Source organism: Channa argus, chromosome 6 (genome assembly GCF_033026475.1).
Source record: "Channa argus isolate prfri chromosome 6, Channa argus male v1.0, whole genome shotgun sequence".
NCBI classification, from domain to species: Eukaryota; Metazoa; Chordata; class Actinopteri; order Anabantiformes; family Channidae; genus Channa; species Channa argus.
Genome location: NC_090202.1, coordinates 1,820,247 through 1,839,617, shown reverse-complemented (window position 1 = coordinate 1,839,617; position 19,371 = coordinate 1,820,247). Strand labels below are relative to the sequence as shown.

Here is a 19,371-nt window from a genome sequence, read left to right as displayed (position 1 = left end):
CATGGCTTTGTACTCTGGCCACATTTGTAACAGCACTTTGGTAATAGCCTTTCAACCAGAGTTCATACATTTAGCCCTAATCTTAATAAGGACTTATACATTCAGTACATTCTGATGTAGATTTTTGTAATATTTATTTTTAAGATCTGCTGGCTTTAAAAACAAAAGCATCATCTAAAGCCCCTTCAGACGTGCACTGCTTTACAATATTCTACAGAAAACTGAGCGTGTCAGCTTCATTACTGAAAGACCAGCCTCATCACTTTCCTGTAATTGCCACTAGAATCCTACTAGGTTGGACCTATTAACATTTCAAAGTTGTCTTTAACAGAAGACAAGTCTGAAGAAGTGTATAGGAACCAGGTTTAAAATCATATACTAAAAACACGAAACCTACAGCTTTTTAAAATTTTTATCCGCTGAAATAAAGTAATTGACCAGAAGAAAATTTGAAAGTGAAAGTACTTAAGACCACAGAGTATGTTTGTTACGGCCAGTTAAAAGCATCTGTAGCATAGAAATCAAAGACTAAAGCAAAGAGGGAATTCACACCGCTGGAAGAAATGGATGAAGAGGCACCAAGAGAAAGGTCTGTTCAGCTACAAGGAGCTACTGTTCAGGCTCCAAGTCTCCCAGCAACAAAAATGGCAAAACACTCATCAATCTAATCACTGAGATTATACACCAACCAGATTACAGTCAAGCTTTAATAGGACTTAATGCTGCACTCTAGGGCCGATGATCCACTTGGCTCGCTAGACAAGTAAATACATATTACAATATTAGGTTCATGAAATCTTCAAAGACTAAACATATGAGTTGAAAAAAAAATAATACAATTGTACTGAAAATTACAAAATGCAACACAAATAAAATTGCATTTTGCATTTTTAAACAATGCATCCGCTTCTAACTTCTAATTGAAGCAATGTGTGACCATTTAACTAATCATCTTTCCACAAATTAGACATAAAAATAAAAACAGTATAAATATCAAAAATGAATAATACTGCTTTTAGTCAAATGTTTTTATTAAAATATATGCAACTTTCTACCACAGAAAATGGCCTCAGAGCAGCTGCAATAAAATCAAGGACGTCTCTTGTCATAGCCTTGACTCAAGCACTTGACTGTGGAAGTGGAGATGCAAAGACATTTGTCAGCTTTGTCTGGCCTGTCAGTGTCTTCCTGATAGGTGCAGATGATTTTTGTAGAAAGCTCTAGTGTTTCTGGTGTCTTTGCAAAATGCTTGTGTTAGCTGCAGTGTACGGCACCGTTTCCTCACAGTGCTTAAACATCGTCGAGACTTGTCTGTCACACAGTTGCTGTTTATTGGTTCTACAGGGTTCTGAAAATGTCGCCACATAAATTATTTAAAAATGGCCGGGACATCTTCTTTGTTATTTCACACTAGCACTTTGTCATGCGTCGATGATAAATATGGTCACGTTTCAATATGATGACGATCATCATCATCGCTGGATGCAGTATGTAAACTGACAATGCTGCTCAGATCATCAGTCATTTATTAATCTTGTTTTTTATAGCAGATATCATAAGTGTATTGTGGTTCTTTCTGTCACAGTTGTGGCTTAAGTCAAGAGATTTTGAGATTGCTGAGAGCTGTAATCTCCAAAAAAAAAAAAAAAAAACTAAGTAATTTGTGTTCAAATGTTTGGTGTTGATTTACATATCCAGAAAGAAAGAAATGACATTAATTTGATGATAAATTAAATCCACTTTGCCCGTAGTAGGCTAATGTGACAAGTGAGCTACAGTGAACATCAGTTATTCATGAACAAAAACGCACGTGTCTGAGCGCACTCTCAGAAACATACTCATTAAGTGAAAGAGGATACAGCATTTAACAAGTACCTGAAAAGTACCTCCATTGATCAGTAGTGATCTGTTGTAACACATGACACCACCAACATCTGCTTCTTACCACTAGGATCTTTTGGAATCCAGTCTAGGCTTTGAAAGGCAGATGACATGATTTTAATTTGTGGTCTCCAACACCCCCCAGTGGTATAATATGGGTGAAAATGAATGTTCCAACAGCAAAGATTGCACATGCACTTCATGTAAATAAAATTCTTCATTTTGAATGGAAGTGTTAAACAAAGTACTCATTCTAATGCAGCCACCGATCTTCCACAAAAAAACTATAAGGTTACTCACAGTGAAATTAAAAAACTGACACACTTGTAGTTTTGCCATAGAAAACACAGTTCTCCAGTTTTTGGAGAGTGCACTTGTCTGTATTGCAGCATTATGCTGAATGATAATTTGCATGTATATTTCAAATATGCTGTACTAAATACTGTATGGACTTTCATGACAAACTGATCATTTGTTTCTTTTAATAGGAAACATCAATCAGCCACAATCACATGCTTAGTCTGAAGAGAGATCTATTAACACACACAACACCAAATGCAGGTGTCCGGGAATTGCATATGTTAAACGTTAATTTTCTAAGACCTTCTGCACTGTTAACAGTTTCAAAATGCATGCTTTTAAGTATTTATACCCACCCAGTGTATGAATGCGAATGTACCAGACATGTACATGACATTAGCTGTATCAACAGCACCTAACAAGGCCCATGAGGTAGATTAATATATAACCCTACATTTGATGTTTTAGATGAATTCTTACCTTGTAAGAAGGCAGGAAGCAGAGCACACCCTTTGCAACAACCTGGCATATGTGGAGCAGCAGGCCACCCACTTCATCTTGAAAGGCATATGTCTCAGTATGCTGGAAGGTGGCACAGAGTTTTCTGCCTTGGGGTCCTGCACCCACAGTGCCCACCCAAACCTAAAGAGAGGGCATTAGAAACTTAAGAATCATTATATGAACACGCTTCATACAATAAATATACAGTTTACTGGCATTATTGTGTCAGCCCAAAATTCAAACTGCTCCTGAAGTTTATCAGCTATCAGGGAACAGTGTTTACATGCACTTAAAAATAGCTGGTTGATATGAATCGTTGCATACAGGCAGCAGATGAGTAACCTGATTTTTCCTGCCCCATGTACTTCACAGATTTTAACTGTACAGTGAGACAGACAGTGCTAATTTCTGATTTTTCTTTTTTGTCTGTGTGTTCATGTCACAGCAGAGTGATAGCGCACGAGGAGAGAAAGGAAAAGAGACGGGAAACACACGCAGGGATCCACAGCAGGAACTGTGAACACATTCATCCAAACCTGTGGGAAATTTGGGGTCATAACAAAATAAAGTTCCTTGTCCCTAAAGTTAATTGTTTGTGCATCAGCAGAGAAACACAAAACGACAATACAACGTCCAACAGAATTAAAAGGAGAAATATTTCAACTTACATAATCTTTTAATCCACCATCTGGAATTAACTGGGATATAGTATGATACAACAGTGTGTTCTTGTGAATACACTCACTGTATTTTGTTTAAACTACCACAAAGTACATACATTGCCCTATTCCTTAAAAGATATTTTTGCCCATTTTCCAATGTTTTACTAATATTTTCTACAATTACCATATAGATGCTAAAACCAAATATGGATTTTCTTGACTCATGTTTGGTTAGTTATCAGACAGCAGGATTAACTTGTTTGTCTTAGCCATAGACCTTCACTGTTGACCAAAAGCTATGAAAACATATCAGCCAAACACCCTGTTCTACTTCACTTCAGAAGCACTAATTACCACATAAAATGTCCAAACTGATAAGAAAATCCAATGCAGATGTCACACATGGGCAGTGGACCCTCTGCAGTAAAGTGAAACGCAAATTCTGAGCTTGCGGGTCAAGGATTGTTAAAAATACAACAACAAAACACGGATGTGGTGACCGTGGACAGTATGACTCAAGTTAAAGTTAGTCTTTAAGCATTCATGTCATGGTAACTGACCTGGGACTTGTTGATGACATGGTTGGCCTCCAGCTTGATGGAAAATTCTACCCCAAGTTCAGAGGAGAAGGAACCCATGGGTGACAGAGTTCCTGATGTCAGCACAATGCTGCGTACTGACCCACTTAGGTCAGAGAAAGCCTGGCAGATAGACAAAGACACAATAAACCTCCAAAGGATCTTTCTGCAGAAATCTATACCAAAATGAATATATTTAACATGGAGGCTAAGGTGAAAGAAGTGAAAAAACATTTTCTCATTTAAACATTTCTGTAGCACTTGGCAGTTAACTTTAATTCTAGAATCTATAAAACCATTGATTCATTTATTTTTTTCAGTAATAGATGTTCAAGAACCTGCCATGTAAGCTCACCACTGCAGGGTTTAGGCACCAGAAGCTGAGGGTCAGGACCTCTGTCTTGACTCGGGTGCTCTGACGTCGTCTGTGGCGTGGTCGGACAATGAATCCCTGAGCGTCAGGGACATCAGGGGGGACCTGGTTTGTCCAAGCATAGCCCTTCTGCAGAGCTACTCTGTAGTCATCAACAAATCTACAGACACACAGCACACAACAGAGGAACCATTCAATTCTATAAGCGATACAACAGTTCATCGGTGGCACTGGTACTTAGGATCTAGTGAAGTTCCTTAGGTTGTTTCTGACCTGCAGTTGTCCCTGTAGAGGAAGTCCAGAACCATGAAGAGGTTTTTGAGGACAGTGGACGTAGCAGAGCTGATGGTTGGGATCTCCACCATCTCCTCTTTACCATTAGCAAACCCAACACGTTCCTCCTTCTCCAGCACTTCTGCCAGCTTTTGCTGTCAAAGAGAAAAGTCCATAATTCCATAGACATGATTAGATACCTCGAGTATAAGACTTGAGGCTGCTCAATTATGACAAAAATCATAATCACATTTATTTTCTTCAAAATTGTGACATGTCTCAATTACATAAGCCTGTCTGACATATGATCTCTGGACAATGTCAGGAGAAATCAGCCTCGAACTCTGACCAGAGTTGCTTTTCACACATGTAACACACAGAGGGGATTCTGTGGTACTGGAACTGCCCGAGTATGTGATAGGACGCTAAAAGGCTTAACGTGCAAGTGAACTTTGTTGTGTAGAATCTTTGGCTGAACTACATGTGATGCAGCCTGTATTAACGGCAAAAGCACATCACTGTAAATGAAAGGACACAATTCAAGACAAAAGCAACATCATGAAACAGTATGGGGCAAAATCACTATTTTAACTTGATTATTTTTATTTTATAATCGTTTTTAAATTGGCTGCCCACATCAGGTTCGAGGCTGTGCAAGATGATAACAAATGAATTCACTCAGACAAACTTCATGCATGCACAAGTTTTGCCAATTACAGCAGATAAAGTTGGTGAATTAATATCCAAGAATGGTATTTTTTTTGTTTTGTTATCCTTTTGCTATGTGTTTGTCGCGAGCGGAACTATAAGCTGTCTTTGTGTGCGGGATTCATACTAAAATATGAGTAACTATGTAGAAGCTGTAATGTGTTACAGTTCTATATAGTACTGTACACTATATAGTATAGTTCGATATAGTACTGTGTACTGACAGTACATAGTGTGGCTTACTTGAGTTCACTTTTGTTACTGTTGCACAGTGTTATAGTGTTGTTCTTCACAATGTTGAGAACAGCCTTGCTAGATTTTATTTGTATGACAGATATATCCCTAGTTACATGAGAAGAGTATATCACTTAATAAAAACACATATTTTGACTTATGTTTTATATTGAGTTCATGTGGGGAGAAAAATAAATAAATCATTAAAATCATGACTTATCTAGAACACTGGTCATATTTCCCAGCACCAGTTTAAGGTATTAATAGAGTAAATAAACATGCTTTTAACAGTTGACCTCCATATACAGTACCTTCTTGCCCACAGGGACATACACCCAACACATCAAATTCATGGTATACAAGCTAATTAAGTTACAAGTTAAAAGTAAGGCAAAGACATTTGCTATACCTTCAAAACAGTAAAAGTATCAGCAGTGATACCCAAGCTGTGAAAGATGTCCAGGGTTTCTTTTCCACTCCAGACTTTACTAGCAACCTCATATCCCCGATCACACATCTGGCTTTGGCTCTCCAGGATCCAGCTACGGAAAAGGACACCCAGCATAACATTTACTGAAATGATGTAAATAACTGATAACTGAAGAATTCAAACGCTGAATCATGCTACTAACTTGATAAGGCTGTAACAGAAGTTTCTGAGTGGTTCATGTCCGGAGGGTCTGATGTTGGAGCTAACCATGCCATCCAGCTCGTCCCTTGACATTAGCAGACTGTTGTAGTCCAAAGTGGAGCTGGCACTCTCCCGGGCACAGTCCTCAATGTTGTGGGCTTCATCCAGAACCAGGATCTGGCCCTCCAGGTTGATCTCCATCTGTGGAAGACAGTCAGTGACTTGTGATAAACAAGCTATTCCATGTTTCAGGCTGACATCTAAGCAGAAATGAGTAAAAACGATTCTTTGTTGGTTTTACCATCTGTATACTGAAAAAACTGAAAATAAATATAAATAAAAATAAACTAAACGTTTTCCTTTAGTTACTGCACCGCCGATTATGACTGGGATTTCCACTGTGGGCGCTGCAGTCTGTTGTGTCCTTGCCTCGCAGCGTTTTTCATATTCTTTTCTTTTTAAAAGTAAAATAGTGTTTCACAGAAACTGAAACCAACACCTTGCTGCCAAGTTTGTTTTGATACAGCACTTTCTGTTCTCACAAGGTTCGCAGATTTCTCTACCTCCAACACTTCCAGTCATTACCAACCAGTCTTTTATTGTGTGAGCCACAGCTTACTAAGTCATTGGGTATTTATACCTTCCAGACATTTAATAACTAGAAATCTGTGACAGAGTTCATGCTATGTGTTGCTTCCACTCTTAACTGCCTTATCCGAATATTTCCTAAAATCTTTAAACTCTACTCACACTCTCTCGGATCAATGGGTCCAGCAGATAGTTATAGGGGCAGAAAATGATGAAGGCTCCCTGTAGAAGTTCACGGGCAGCGTAGTAAGAGCATGAACGGAGCCGTTTGCCCAGTGTCACCAGGTCCTCAATATCCCAGGCTTTGTTTAGTCCATGAACGTGCTGTAGTGTGTACTGGTCCCGCATCCTCTGCACACCATGATAGTAGCGACATGACTTGCCCTGTAACGTACATATTTTTAAAAGACACACAAAAAATGGCATTAGATGATTGTACAATAGAGTCAGTATATGATGTGGAAACAATCCACATAACATATAATTTGGATAAACACTCTAAGGGTACTAATTAAAAAATATAATACTTTATATAACTTTTTTTGAGTAGTGTAATTTGATAGTCCCAATAGTTGTGGACAGGCAGGACAACAACACCACAGTGTCACCTCGAGTATAACTTTGTAGATGATATACGCAGGGTGTGCAATGTACGTAGATGTTTTTGTTTTGATTTTTCATTTTTTTGTGTTAGTGGGTGTTTTACCCCTTAGATTGGTTATTAGTAACCAACTTTTTCAAAAAACATTAAACATGTAATTTATGCTTCAGGATTCAATTTTGGAAAGGTAGTTAAATGGTAAATTTAATAAAATTTAAAATGTAATTGCCAATAGGTAGAAAAGCGCTATATAAGTGCAGACCATTTACCATTTAAATGTTCTGCACTTACATATAGCTTTTCTACCTATTGGCACTCAAAGCGCTTTACACTGCTTCTCACACACACACACACGGCCAACACGGGGAGCCGGGGATTGAACCAACAACTGTGAGATTGGTGGACAACCTTCCTGCGCCTTCCTTCCTAGTTAGTAAAAAGGTCAAAACTACTTTTGAGCTGTAAATCTAATCTAAAACCATTATTGGCCAGATAAATAAAAAAAAATCTTCAGTTGTTTATAAGAGGATATAAGTTCAATAGCGTCACTTTTGACATAACTTATCTCTTAAATACCAGTCAGATTTTTAAATCTACTATATAACGAAGGTATTTTATATATCATCTATCATGCTACTGACTAAGATAACCATACATACATACATGCATTTGGCTTTAATTTTTTGATGTCCTCTGAGCATATTTTTAAATTTAAAATAACAAAAGGACTAAAGATTGTGACACTGAGCTGATGCTGCTTTTAGTTTCAAATACTTCGAACAATTACTATTTCAACAAGTTTGTGTCATATTTGTTTTTATTAAATGGTCAAATTCCATCATTAAACATTGACCTTTGGACGCCCTGTTCTCTAAGGATCATCAAACCTTTACTGGTTAACCACACAAACACAGCAACAGTAACTTTCCTATTAGTGCAGGGTGGAGGTTGGACCAGGGCTACATCTGTACCTTCAACCATTCCACACACACTCACCGTGCGTACAATACAACACACTGGAGTCTAATTGCTGGGGGGGAAAAATTATTCCCAATTTTGTGAAATTCTGCAATTTTTATGGCTTTAACTTTGGGCTCCTGTCTTCTTTTGAAGGCGAGAACAAGTCTGGTTGATTGTTAATTAGAGGGTTTTATGAGTAGCAAATGCAAAAAATAGTTTTATGTGAGTGTATGTGAGCACTCATCCTCACATCCTTGGCCTCCAGCAGGTCCTTGCAACGCTCATTGCGGTTGGAGTGCGGCACAACTTCTGGGTTGACACACGTGTGATCTCTGCTGGATAGGATGGTCATTGGCACACGTGAGTAAAGAGTGCGTTTCAGCTCGTGAGCAATCTGAGTTATCTGTTTGTGTGTGCGAGTGCCAAAGTAGATCTTAGGAATCTCCCTTCTGCCATCTTTGCCTTTGTCCTTCTTGCTCTCTTTGGATGAATGACATGGGCACTTGGAGCAGGGTTCTAGGGACTACACGAAGAAGAAAAAAGAACACATACTGAGAAGTTTACAGCTACATTTGAGTGCATAATGTAACGGGGTTCCAGATCTGCTTTTCATACTGGTACAGTACAGTGCAATTGCTTTACCAAAGACCAAGCCAAAAATGTTTATGCAGACAGTGATGAGAGCTCACGGATTTTTGACATTTATTTAATGGGTGCATGAGAGGCCATACTCAATGTTGGATTGGGTGTCTGGTACCGGTTGCAAGTTTTACCATCGAGTCAGAGATTCTATAGTTCAATTCCTGGCCTGGCAGACCGTTGTTCCATGTCACATCCTTCTCTTTCTCAGCTGGTTTGCTGTCTCTCTACACACAAAGGCCCATAATAATCTTTAAAAAACAAAAACACAGTTGGCTGACCGCTTTCAAACACTGAAGTTTAGAAAGAGCATCCATTCAGTGAGTAGAAACAACTCTGAAAACCGGGACCTGTCTACTGAGTCTGCAGACCACAGCAGCAATATGAAGAATGAACAAGTGTTTCCAGACATACAAGCTGGACCATACAAAGCTACACTCTTTAAATCGGTTATTCTGAAATGTTTACATTACTACTTTTTTTACATGCTACTCATGAACAACTTCGCATTCTGAATGCGACTGCACAGTAAGGAATGATGGTCATGCAGCACAGCACATGCGGGTACAACAAAATTCCTGCCTCGTTTCGTTGTTCCGGTGACCAGCTTTCTTCACAAGTTGTTATAGGAATTAATGTTGACGCATATTTTTGGACCTTAAGGTTTTGGGCAGCAAATAATTTCACAAAACCCCCTCCCACTCTGTGTTTGGCTTATATTTGTGCATGTGATTTGCTTCAGCGTTGTTTTAGTTCCTGTCAACATGGATCATGGTTTTTTTTATCTGTTATTCTGACAGACACAAGAATTGTGTGAAAGTGTTCCACATATTGCTTTTGAAACATCCTGAAATGAGCCGACTGTGGTTAACAGCAATCATGGGCATAATCCACCGTCTGCAGACCGTTACATGTATGTAGAAACTATATCTCAAAAGACTATTGTGTGAGAAAAAGTCCTAATGCTGTAACATCAAAGTACAACAGCTGACTAGAGGTAGAAAGAAATATATAATTTCAGTTTTTCCCTGGACTTAATTTGGTAACCAAAAGTTATGCATCAGTGTTTTGATTAATTTCCCTTAGGCTGCCTTTTTAATTTAAGTACTCAGGTTCATACAGCGGTGGTGTAAACCATGTGCCCCATTGCTTAGTCACAAGACCCCTTTTTGTGAGTGGTGAACAATCTGCTCTACTTTCTGAATTACAGACCATCACAGGTTGCTCCTTACTAACCACATGTAGCACTGTTTAAATGATATTAGCTCAGGAGAAATTTCACGTCATAAAAACCAAGTCAAAATACCAAAACTTGACCTGACAGTTGTCCACAAGATGTTAATCGAGACCTTCTACTTCCAGCCTTTCCCCACTTAACTTTATTTGGAGAGGTGTGTAGCTGGATTAATAATAGAATTCAACATTCATCATCATGATAAATAACCACTATATGTTTGCCATCTTTTGCAGAATTTGCCAAAACCAAAACGTTCTGTCAAGTAATTTAATACAAACTGTAAATAGTAAAGCTAATTTAAAAAAAAAAAAAAACATAAATAGAGAGAGTGCAATTAAATACGACATATTTATTATTACTACATAATATTATCTATATCGGTCACAGCAGAATAAGAAATTAAATTAATATTGAGATACACTTATGACCTCTGCATAATATTATCTTCTCAGCTTCTGTATCTGGAAGTTTCTAACCTGTCTTTAAAACAAACATTTTAATGTTAATATTTAATGAACGTAATTCGCAAGCTTAGCAAAACTTTTTATTTCAACATTCTCTCTACACGTTACCCAAATTATTTCATGTAAGAATGAATGGTATGTGTTGTCACACTATGCACTTATGATGGGGATCAGAAGGTAGCACTTCTGTTGACAGACGAGTAGCTTGAGTTACCCAGCAGCTCAGATTTTCCAAGCATGTCTGACCATCAAATATTACAATGTGTGATGGAGTGTAGGCCAAAGAGGGCCCTTAGAGAACTGCCTCTCAGAGTTAAGAGGGATAACGAGCCCTGAGCCCATGTGAAAAATAAACAGAGGTGCTGCAGGGCCCCAACACCAGTTCAGGTTACCTTTCTCTTCTGGAACAGTTACGCTTCACAGCCTGGGCCCTGGGCCTGATCAGCTTACCTGCTGCTGCCACATTAAATAGAGCCATCCAAATATCCTTCCACAAGATGGACAATAATTACTTATTCATTGGCAGGTGGGGGAGAAGGGGTGGATTGGGGCTATGTAGAAGGGCCTGCTAATGAATAGAGGCCCTTGTCAAAAGCTGCAGCAGGAAACAGCTGACACAAGAGTATCCTTTTACGCGTCTGACTCCTGAGATGCCAGGACAACAAGGCTTCAAGCCGGGCCCCACCACCCAGAGCAGGCATCCCCCAGAAAGGAATGTAGATAACTGGCAAAAAGGGTGAGCGGGACACCAGCTCTGCTCGCAACAACATACAGATTCTTTCACAGTGCTAAACAATTCCACTGGTGTTGCTTCTAGGGTGCGGCTGGCAACGACAATGCCTTGAGTTTGCCTCTCAAATAACACGCTGGGTGACAAAACTGCTTTCTGATGAGCTCGGCATTTAAATCTAAGGACGCAGTAAAGGACCACTAGGTTTCATCCAGGTTACGGCATTTCTTCGGGTTTACCTACTTGAGGTTCATTTGAAGCAGATACACTACATTTCTTCCTCAGTATACGCGCTGTCAGGTGTAGGGGCATCGAGCTACGAAAGCCATCTTGAAACGACAGAACAGAGGTCAGTGGTGATACTGAACACGTCAGAGTATTCACAGGTAGGCTTCTGTCTCTATACTCCCTGCCAACACCTGATAGATGGAAATCTCACACTCCAGGGGGCCAGTAAGAGGGCACCGAGGGGCCGCAGGCAGTGGATCACTTAGGTATCAGTGGCGCCTCTCACTGGACGCCAATTTGCTTCTCATTCCACAGCTTTTGAAGGTTTAGTATTCATTCCAATGAGGGTGGGCTTCAATAGCCAATACTTTGGAAGACATAACACCAAACACCCCTTCCTCCTGATATGACCACACTGTGCAGGTAGGGGCCCTTCCAAATATCTGCCCTCCAAAGCACCTGTTTATCCCTCGGGCACAGTAACCAGTGGGTGAACCCCATTCAATATTTATCCCTGTGGCTTTCACAGATCAGCGGCCCAGGCGAGGCAAACCCTCTTAATTAAAACTGGAGCTTGCTTCAAAGGGCCCCATTCAGGCCGTCAGTCAGCGCTCACAGGACAAAAGAGCCCTGGTCATGTAGCTGCAGCGAAACCAGAGACGGACGCACTTTTTCAGCTTTACTTTCCCTCCTCTTCTTTTTCCACCTCCCACCATTTGCGGCTCCAAATCCATTCCACACACCTGTGGCAGGTTTAGATGCAATTGTGAGTTTAACCATTCTTGTGAGCTTACTATGGCTGAGCATCTTTGATGATTAAAGGTAACCTGTCAGTCTCTGGGACTTGGACAGAACATGGATTCTTCATCAGAAACAACATCTTGATACTTTGGTTGGTTACTTCTGACTACAGCAGAAACTTATTTTTTGTGTTACAACCAAAAAACATTTAACTTGTACGAGTAAAGGATTCATCACAGATGTTAGCAAATAATCTAAATTATATTATATTTTATATTTTAATTATATTTAATTTTCCCTAATTCCCCAAGCAAGAATGCTAAAACTACCAGCTTCTCAATTGTGATTTGATACTTGTTACAGTTTAAACATCCTAGACATCATTTCAAGTTGCATACAAAAAAGTGTAGACTTTTATACATCACATAGTATCACCAGGAACACATCCGTTTCAAATCTGTTCTCTAGCATAACAATGAAACCAAACATTAGGCCTTCGTCATAGAGCCCTCGTCTCACCATCACGGTGTTGAAGAGACAGAAGAGGCTGAGACAACCCGAAACCACAGAAGAACTCTGGAAAGTTCACCAAAGTGCTTTGAACAACCTACCTCTGGGTGCAATATTACAATAATTATTGCAGTTTAAGGGCTATTGGAGGTCACAACAAATACTTTTCTGACTTTGGTTTTCTCTTTGCTCCCTTGTGTGTGGAGTAAATTGGTGAATATAAACTATTTGTGTCATTATTTTATTTTTTGTGCCAGTTGTATAGTGTTATTTTGTGTTATATTGAGAGTTGTTTCTATTAATATTTCCATTACATACATTAATGCAAGCCTTGAGTCAATAAAGTGGATCTAATATTATAATACTATAATAATAATAATAATAATAATAATAATAATAATAATAATATACTACCATACAAAAATGATAAATAATAAATGCATATTCACTGGGCTAAGGCAGATGCTATAATTTCAGTTGCTGCATAACGCGGGTTCATTATTTGTTCAACTTTACCGACTGTGAAAACAGAAAGGTGGCAGATACAGCACATTTATGATGCACAAACTCCCTTTGACTGTGGACTGGTGCTTTTAGGTTTGAGGGAAATTAGGACATTATTACGGCTTCTTTAAACTGTGATTCTAACCATATGGTGCATAGTTTTTACTATACCATTAGCTTTTAATTTGACTTATTGGCATTAAATCTTTCCTGTTGCAAAGGCTTGGATAAATAATTTGCACGTACTTTATGTTAAAGAAATTAAAAGGAAAACATAAATTAAAACATCAGAAGTTTTCACAATTTTTTTTACATTGCTTCAGTTAAATCCTATAAAGGACATGTTTAAAACTTTAACTACAGCAGCGGTCAATCTGGTGGAGAACACCACCACCTAGTGGTGACAACTGATCCACAACTAGTTAGTTGAAAACTACTCCACAGGGTTTAACTGGTCTGTGTTTTTGTGGGGCATTTTTGAATCTAATATGGCTTAATAAGAGCTGTAGATTTTCCTTTAAGGAAAGCTGCCATACTAGTGTTCAGTGGAGTCCTTTTTAATTTCCTATTTAAATGGAACTAAAACCCTTGAGTGTTTGTTTCACACAGGAACTCGCACCCCAATATCAGTGGCCTGACATAACACACGTTAGATCAAGTTTAAACAAAAACACTGGTTCAAACCCCTGATGCACTTTTGCTGGTTTTGCCCTTTTACAAGTTGATTCGAACTCAAACAAGGTTGTTGTGCGTTGTGTACAGCATGTCTCCTAATGATTACAGTCACAGATTCCCAAGTTTCCTGCAAAACCATGTGTTTCATTAAAAGGTGAAGGGGAAAAAGAGCCGCACTGGGACCACTATGATGTGTAGCTCATTAAAACTTTTCACAGCAGACATTTTATACATGCAAAGGTTTAAATGTTAATGATGGCTGCATTCTATTCAAAGGTCCAAGTTACGCAGCAAAGTTAGTTTAAAATGCTTGGCTCTGCACCAAATAAGTAATTAAATTGCCTGAGATCCACCCTGTCCATAGCCATAGTGACTGGCTTATAATTAAAAATTCAAATTAACAGACAATATTGTCTTCATAAGTCACAGCAACTGTCTCTGGATTATACTCACACTGCATGATGGGGATGAAGTAGCAGCTGGGCTGTTTGGCTGTGCATTCGCCCTCTGACAACCTTTCAGTTCATTTTTCTGCTCCGGCTCATCATCTATGAAGATCACTCCTTTCTCCAGACGCTGCCTTTTCCTGCACTGTGATGCAAACGCAGACATTTTATTTCACTGAGCTGCACAACACTCAGCCTCTGTATCTGTCACAGAACTTATTAAGTCAGTTCAAATTATTTTGTTAACTCCTTGAGAATGGTGTATTAAAATCATCCACAATGTTTGTGTGTAAATTAAGTATTATATTACATACATTACATATTACAAATTGCTTTGCATTTTTATACTTGTATGTTTTAGGTATTGGTGGTAGGATTACAATGGATTCAGCTATTTGGATCGTACTGGATTCAGTATTCAGATAATTATTGATTATATATAGTTATTGGTGGCAGTTACAATCAACACTACATTAATGTCAAACTGCTATTATTTTATGCTTTTATTCCAAGGTACCATAATCATATTTAATATATTCACCCTTTTAATGTACATTAAATCAATAAATAAATCAACAACAGTATTGACGAAGAATAGAAGACTACCTTGAGCTCAGCAGTGCGAATGCGTTTCCCTTCTTTCTGGAAGTCATCATCTATCAAAGATTCTGATCTGAGAGAAGACTGGAACTTCTCAGATAGACGCGAGGCTATAGACTGTTTACTGAGGTGTGACTCTTCTCCTGAAGCAACACAAAAATGTTTAGATTATATACGGTAATATAAATTAAGTGAAGTACAGGCTTAGTAGTTATTAACTTTTTTTAAGAATGTAATTAGGAATGAGAATGTCTGCTCTTACGTAGGTTAGACAACGTCTAATTTGCAAGACATCACTTAGACGGTGCAAATGCATACGTCTAAAACTACCTCTGCAACAATAAGTCATTACACCAACACGGACAGTCGGGTGCAAATGTTTGCCTCCCCTTATTTTGAAATGGCAAAAGGAGTCAAAGATCAACAGCTTTCAACACCAAAGAAGTCAAAACTATCAAGATGCTATCTCAAGCTCCACTTTACAATTCCAAACTGCCTACAACCAATCAGTGGATGTACAGCTAGGCACATAAAATACTGGAAGAATGAGGGCTTCTGTACACCACTAATTATGAAATGAAACAGTCAAGATGTAAGCAAAGTCAAGACTTTCAACTTAAAACCAAAGGGGTCTGATACAATTGGCGTTAACCATTCAGGAATTGCAGCCATTTTCATACACCCACGCACATTTGTGGTGGTTCGTAAATAACGGAGCAAATGGCTAACAAGCAGTTGCATGGACAAGTGCGGCCTGTTCCCTGTTTACTCGATGACTAATTAAGCTGTTCTGAGTGTTACATTCACATTTGGTAGCTGTTCACTGGAAAGAAGTGTTTACTTAAGTGAAGGGGGCGTTCATTCGGCTGGCAAAACTAAATAAATCCACTAGAGAGAGAGCAGAGATCTTGAGAGTGGCCAATAAAACCGTTTTGAACATTCATTTTTTTAAAAAAAAGGAACAAACTGGCAGCTCAGCAACACCAAAAGCCCTGGGGGATGGGAAGAAGACATCACAGGTGATGACTGCACTATTCTGTTCATGGTGAAAACATCTATTCAGCTGAAAAAGACTCCATGGAGGTAGGCCTAACATTGTCAGAGTCTGCAGTCAAGAGACAGACTTTATAAATGTAAATACAGAAGCTTTAAAACAAAGTGCAAACCACCGGTAACAGTCAAGCGCGATTAGATTGTGCCTGAAAACAGGGATGTCAGCTGTGGATAACATGATACTTCATCCAGGAGTTGTTAAGCTATTAAATTAAAGAATAGGGAGCATTCTGCATTGTTCTGCATGTTGACTTGTGTTTCTGATCCGACGGTAACAAAGATATGATGATTAAGTCTGAGCACTGACAACATGTTCGGTTCCGTATTACATTCAGCATAGCTGCATTCAGCGTAATGCAGAAAACAGACCTACAATATCAGACAGTAACTGATTTTAAAGGTCCGATAGCAGAGTAGGACCTGAACGGTTGAAATGCTTTATGTGTGTACGCAGTGTTTCTCTATTTACTATGCAAATTGAAAATCACAGCGGCCACCTAATAACATGTGCCGTATAGACAAAGTACGTTACCAAAATTAGACTAACCGACACCAAGAAAGTGAATAAAATCTCTGCAAATTAAGTTGATTGCAAATGTAAAACCTAAAACAAGTCGTTGCATGACTACCTGTCTACTTTATGTCAGTTGTTTCTAAAAGCACTGCTGTCTAAATTCTGTTCCTATAAAAAAAAAAATCACTCTCTTAATTTACTACTGTGCATAGTAATTTTACTAAAAACAAATTAAGGGAAAGATTCTTACTATGTTCAGATGCTGGAGGCGGCTGATGTGGCATCTCTTTAAAAGGTGACGCTGTGAGATCCACAACATCGGGTTTGGCTGACGTATCAGTGGCCTTGGTTTGGTTGTGGCATACACAGTGACATGGGATGACATCGGACGTTTTACAGTTTCCAGAGTTTTTGTCCTCTGAAAGGCTTCCTCCTTCTTGAAGTTTAGCTGTCATCACACAAGCAAATGCAGCTAATAATGACACCAGAGCTTGACATTTTTGTTTTTGAAATACCTAGGTAGGTCTGTCTGAGACAACTCACCCAACTGAGCCTGCTGCCAGCCTAGAGCAGAGCAAAGCAACGCTAAGCTCTTTCCACTTCCTGTTGGAGACTCGAGTAAACAGTGCTTGCCAGTGTTCAGCCCTCGCACAATCTGCAGACAGGGTACAGGTCGCAGGTACCAGTGAAAAATCAGAGACATCAAACTACAGAAATGTACACGTATTTCTCGTCCTACACTTTATGACCACAGACAGACGAGACAGTATTGAACAGCTAAGCATTTTCAGTTACTGCCCAGCAGTCTAAATTGATTTATTTTAATTTTTTTTAAATACAATACAATTTCTCTGCACACTTGTTGTTTCACTACGTGTGCTCTGCAAACGTGCCCTTTCTTATTAGTTTGACTTTACTATGGTTCCTCCTGACATGGGTAACTAATTGATGTTTATGATCTTTACTGGAGCAACAACATCTAGGGCCCAATGTCAATCTGTTATTAAAAGTATATAAAAACTGTCAAACGAGGAAAGTCATTTTTGTTTGGTAACTTGAAACATGTGACAAGAAATTAGTGGTTACTTCTGGAGTAATACAGCACTTTTAACAAGGTGCCGCATAGAAGGCCGCCGTGCACAATGTAATATAGCAAGAAAATAGGCAGCGATCGTCTGAGAGAGCTAAATCAACAACAGAGTTTATGCTTGTACTGAGAACATGTGATAATAAAGAGTCCAATATAGTGGGGTTCTACATGCTGTCTGTGCCACACATTAAAACATGGTTTAAGATTTACTAGTCTTTTCTATGTGGACTAACATGTCCCCTCTGTGTCTCTACGGGACTCATCCAACTGTCCAAACTAGACGTGAAGGGTAGAGAATTTCTAAACTGTCTGTATGTGGGATTAATAGTCATTGGGATTGAGAATAGAAGTGTTATTTGTCCAGGTTTAATTATGGGGAGAAGGTACAGCAGTAAATCAGGGCCACATATTGTAGCAACTCTCCACCATGTGGATTGCACAAACAGATATAACCACAATATGACACTAGCCCGATAAAAAATATATTGCACAAAAAGGCTTACAATTGTGTCCCATGACCTCTTGTCTCCCCACTTTAACAAACATGTTATCACATGACTGTATGGGTAACAAGTCCTTACACATTACCACAGACATACATGGACTTAATTCCGACAGGCAAAGGTGTTACTCACTGAATTCATCATGGCGAGCTGGGAGGGATAAGCTTTGCAAGGGAAGTCAATCCTCACTCCTCCAATGGTGTATTCTACTGGAGCTGCCATGTTAACTGCTTCAAAGTGTTTTACAAAACACACGTTAGCCACATGCTATAAAATCACGCTCAGGTTAATTACGGTAACTCATTAGCACAACAGGTATTGCAGGCTAAAACTTAACACACGATCAATAATTAACGAAATGTTTTTATTATTATTATTGTTTCATGTCTTCCATTTTCCTGCGTGTCGAAGCCAGAGGTGACGTTAACGTTTATTAGAAATGATTACGTGAACGACGTAGCCAGAGCTACTGCTCCAAAAGCTAATGCTACGTTTACCACACAGGCAACAATACTTTAACTCATGACTCCATGTATCCGTTCCCATGGTTAAACTAGTACGTTTAGCAGTAATCCAGATAAAGAGCTCTCACAATGACAAAACGACTCCAAAGTACACAAACTGTTGATGTAAAGTTCACTCCGCTCTGCCCATGATTCTTCCCGCTCTCAAAAATCACATCGGCGCACTTAACCGGAAGACACAAGGCTTCCTACACTTGTTTTCAAAATAAAAACACTTGCTGCAAAGTATTGTGGATTATGTTTTTAAAAAAGAACATTCAGTCTGTTTTTTCTCTTAATATCCTTGAGAGAAGCAAATACTACACTCTACTGTAACTGGGTATTTAAAGTTACCATAACTTGTGGCTAGTGGCGCGTTTGTGCTTTTGCTTTGAATTCTTGGTGTTGCGGCAACGATACTTCCAACTTGACTCTTATCCAAACATAACGGAAGTTAAATTAGTAAACATCCGGCGGTCAGATGAATAACATGAAAGTAAAAGTCAGGTCCAGAATTGTTCTGCGTGTACTTTAAAAACAAGGTTTCTGCAGAAATCAGGCATTCAAGAATAAAACCACACTAAAAAACGGGTTTCTGAGAATGTCGTTCCAACATTTCAAATGCTGGAGGCTACTCACAATTA

The 19,371-nt window shown here is 38.9% G+C and overlaps 1 protein-coding gene across 3 annotated transcripts in view; it reads right to left on the bottom strand.

The window, feature by feature from the left end:
* brip1 (BRCA1 interacting helicase 1) overlaps positions 1-18,924 on the bottom strand; it is a 45,298-nt gene extending 26,374 nt beyond the window's left edge. For 2 of the 3 annotated variants that reach the window (XM_067507975.1, XM_067507977.1), the window contains exons 1-14: positions 18,817-18,924; positions 18,357-18,454; positions 17,175-17,286; positions 16,882-17,079; positions 15,071-15,207; positions 14,472-14,609; positions 8,541-8,813; positions 6,892-7,113; positions 6,143-6,342; positions 5,920-6,052; positions 4,569-4,723; positions 4,278-4,455; positions 3,905-4,045; positions 2,662-2,823 (exon numbers count right to left, since the gene is read on the bottom strand). In XM_067507975.1, the coding sequence (XP_067364076.1) occupies positions 2,662-2,823; positions 3,905-4,045; positions 4,278-4,455; positions 4,569-4,723; positions 5,920-6,052; positions 6,143-6,342; positions 6,892-7,113; positions 8,541-8,813; positions 14,472-14,609; positions 15,071-15,207; positions 16,882-17,079; positions 17,175-17,286; positions 18,357-18,446 (2,139 nt within the window). In that variant the 5' untranslated portion in view covers positions 18,447-18,454; positions 18,817-18,924. The remainder of the gene's footprint in view (positions 1-2,661; positions 2,824-3,904; positions 4,046-4,277; positions 4,456-4,568; positions 4,724-5,919; positions 6,053-6,142; positions 6,343-6,891; positions 7,114-8,540; positions 8,814-14,471; positions 14,610-15,070; positions 15,208-16,881; positions 17,080-17,174; positions 17,287-18,356; positions 18,455-18,816) is intronic. The other variant, XM_067507976.1, reaches the window with a different exon arrangement.
* Positions 18,925-19,371: the final 447 nt, after the last annotated feature.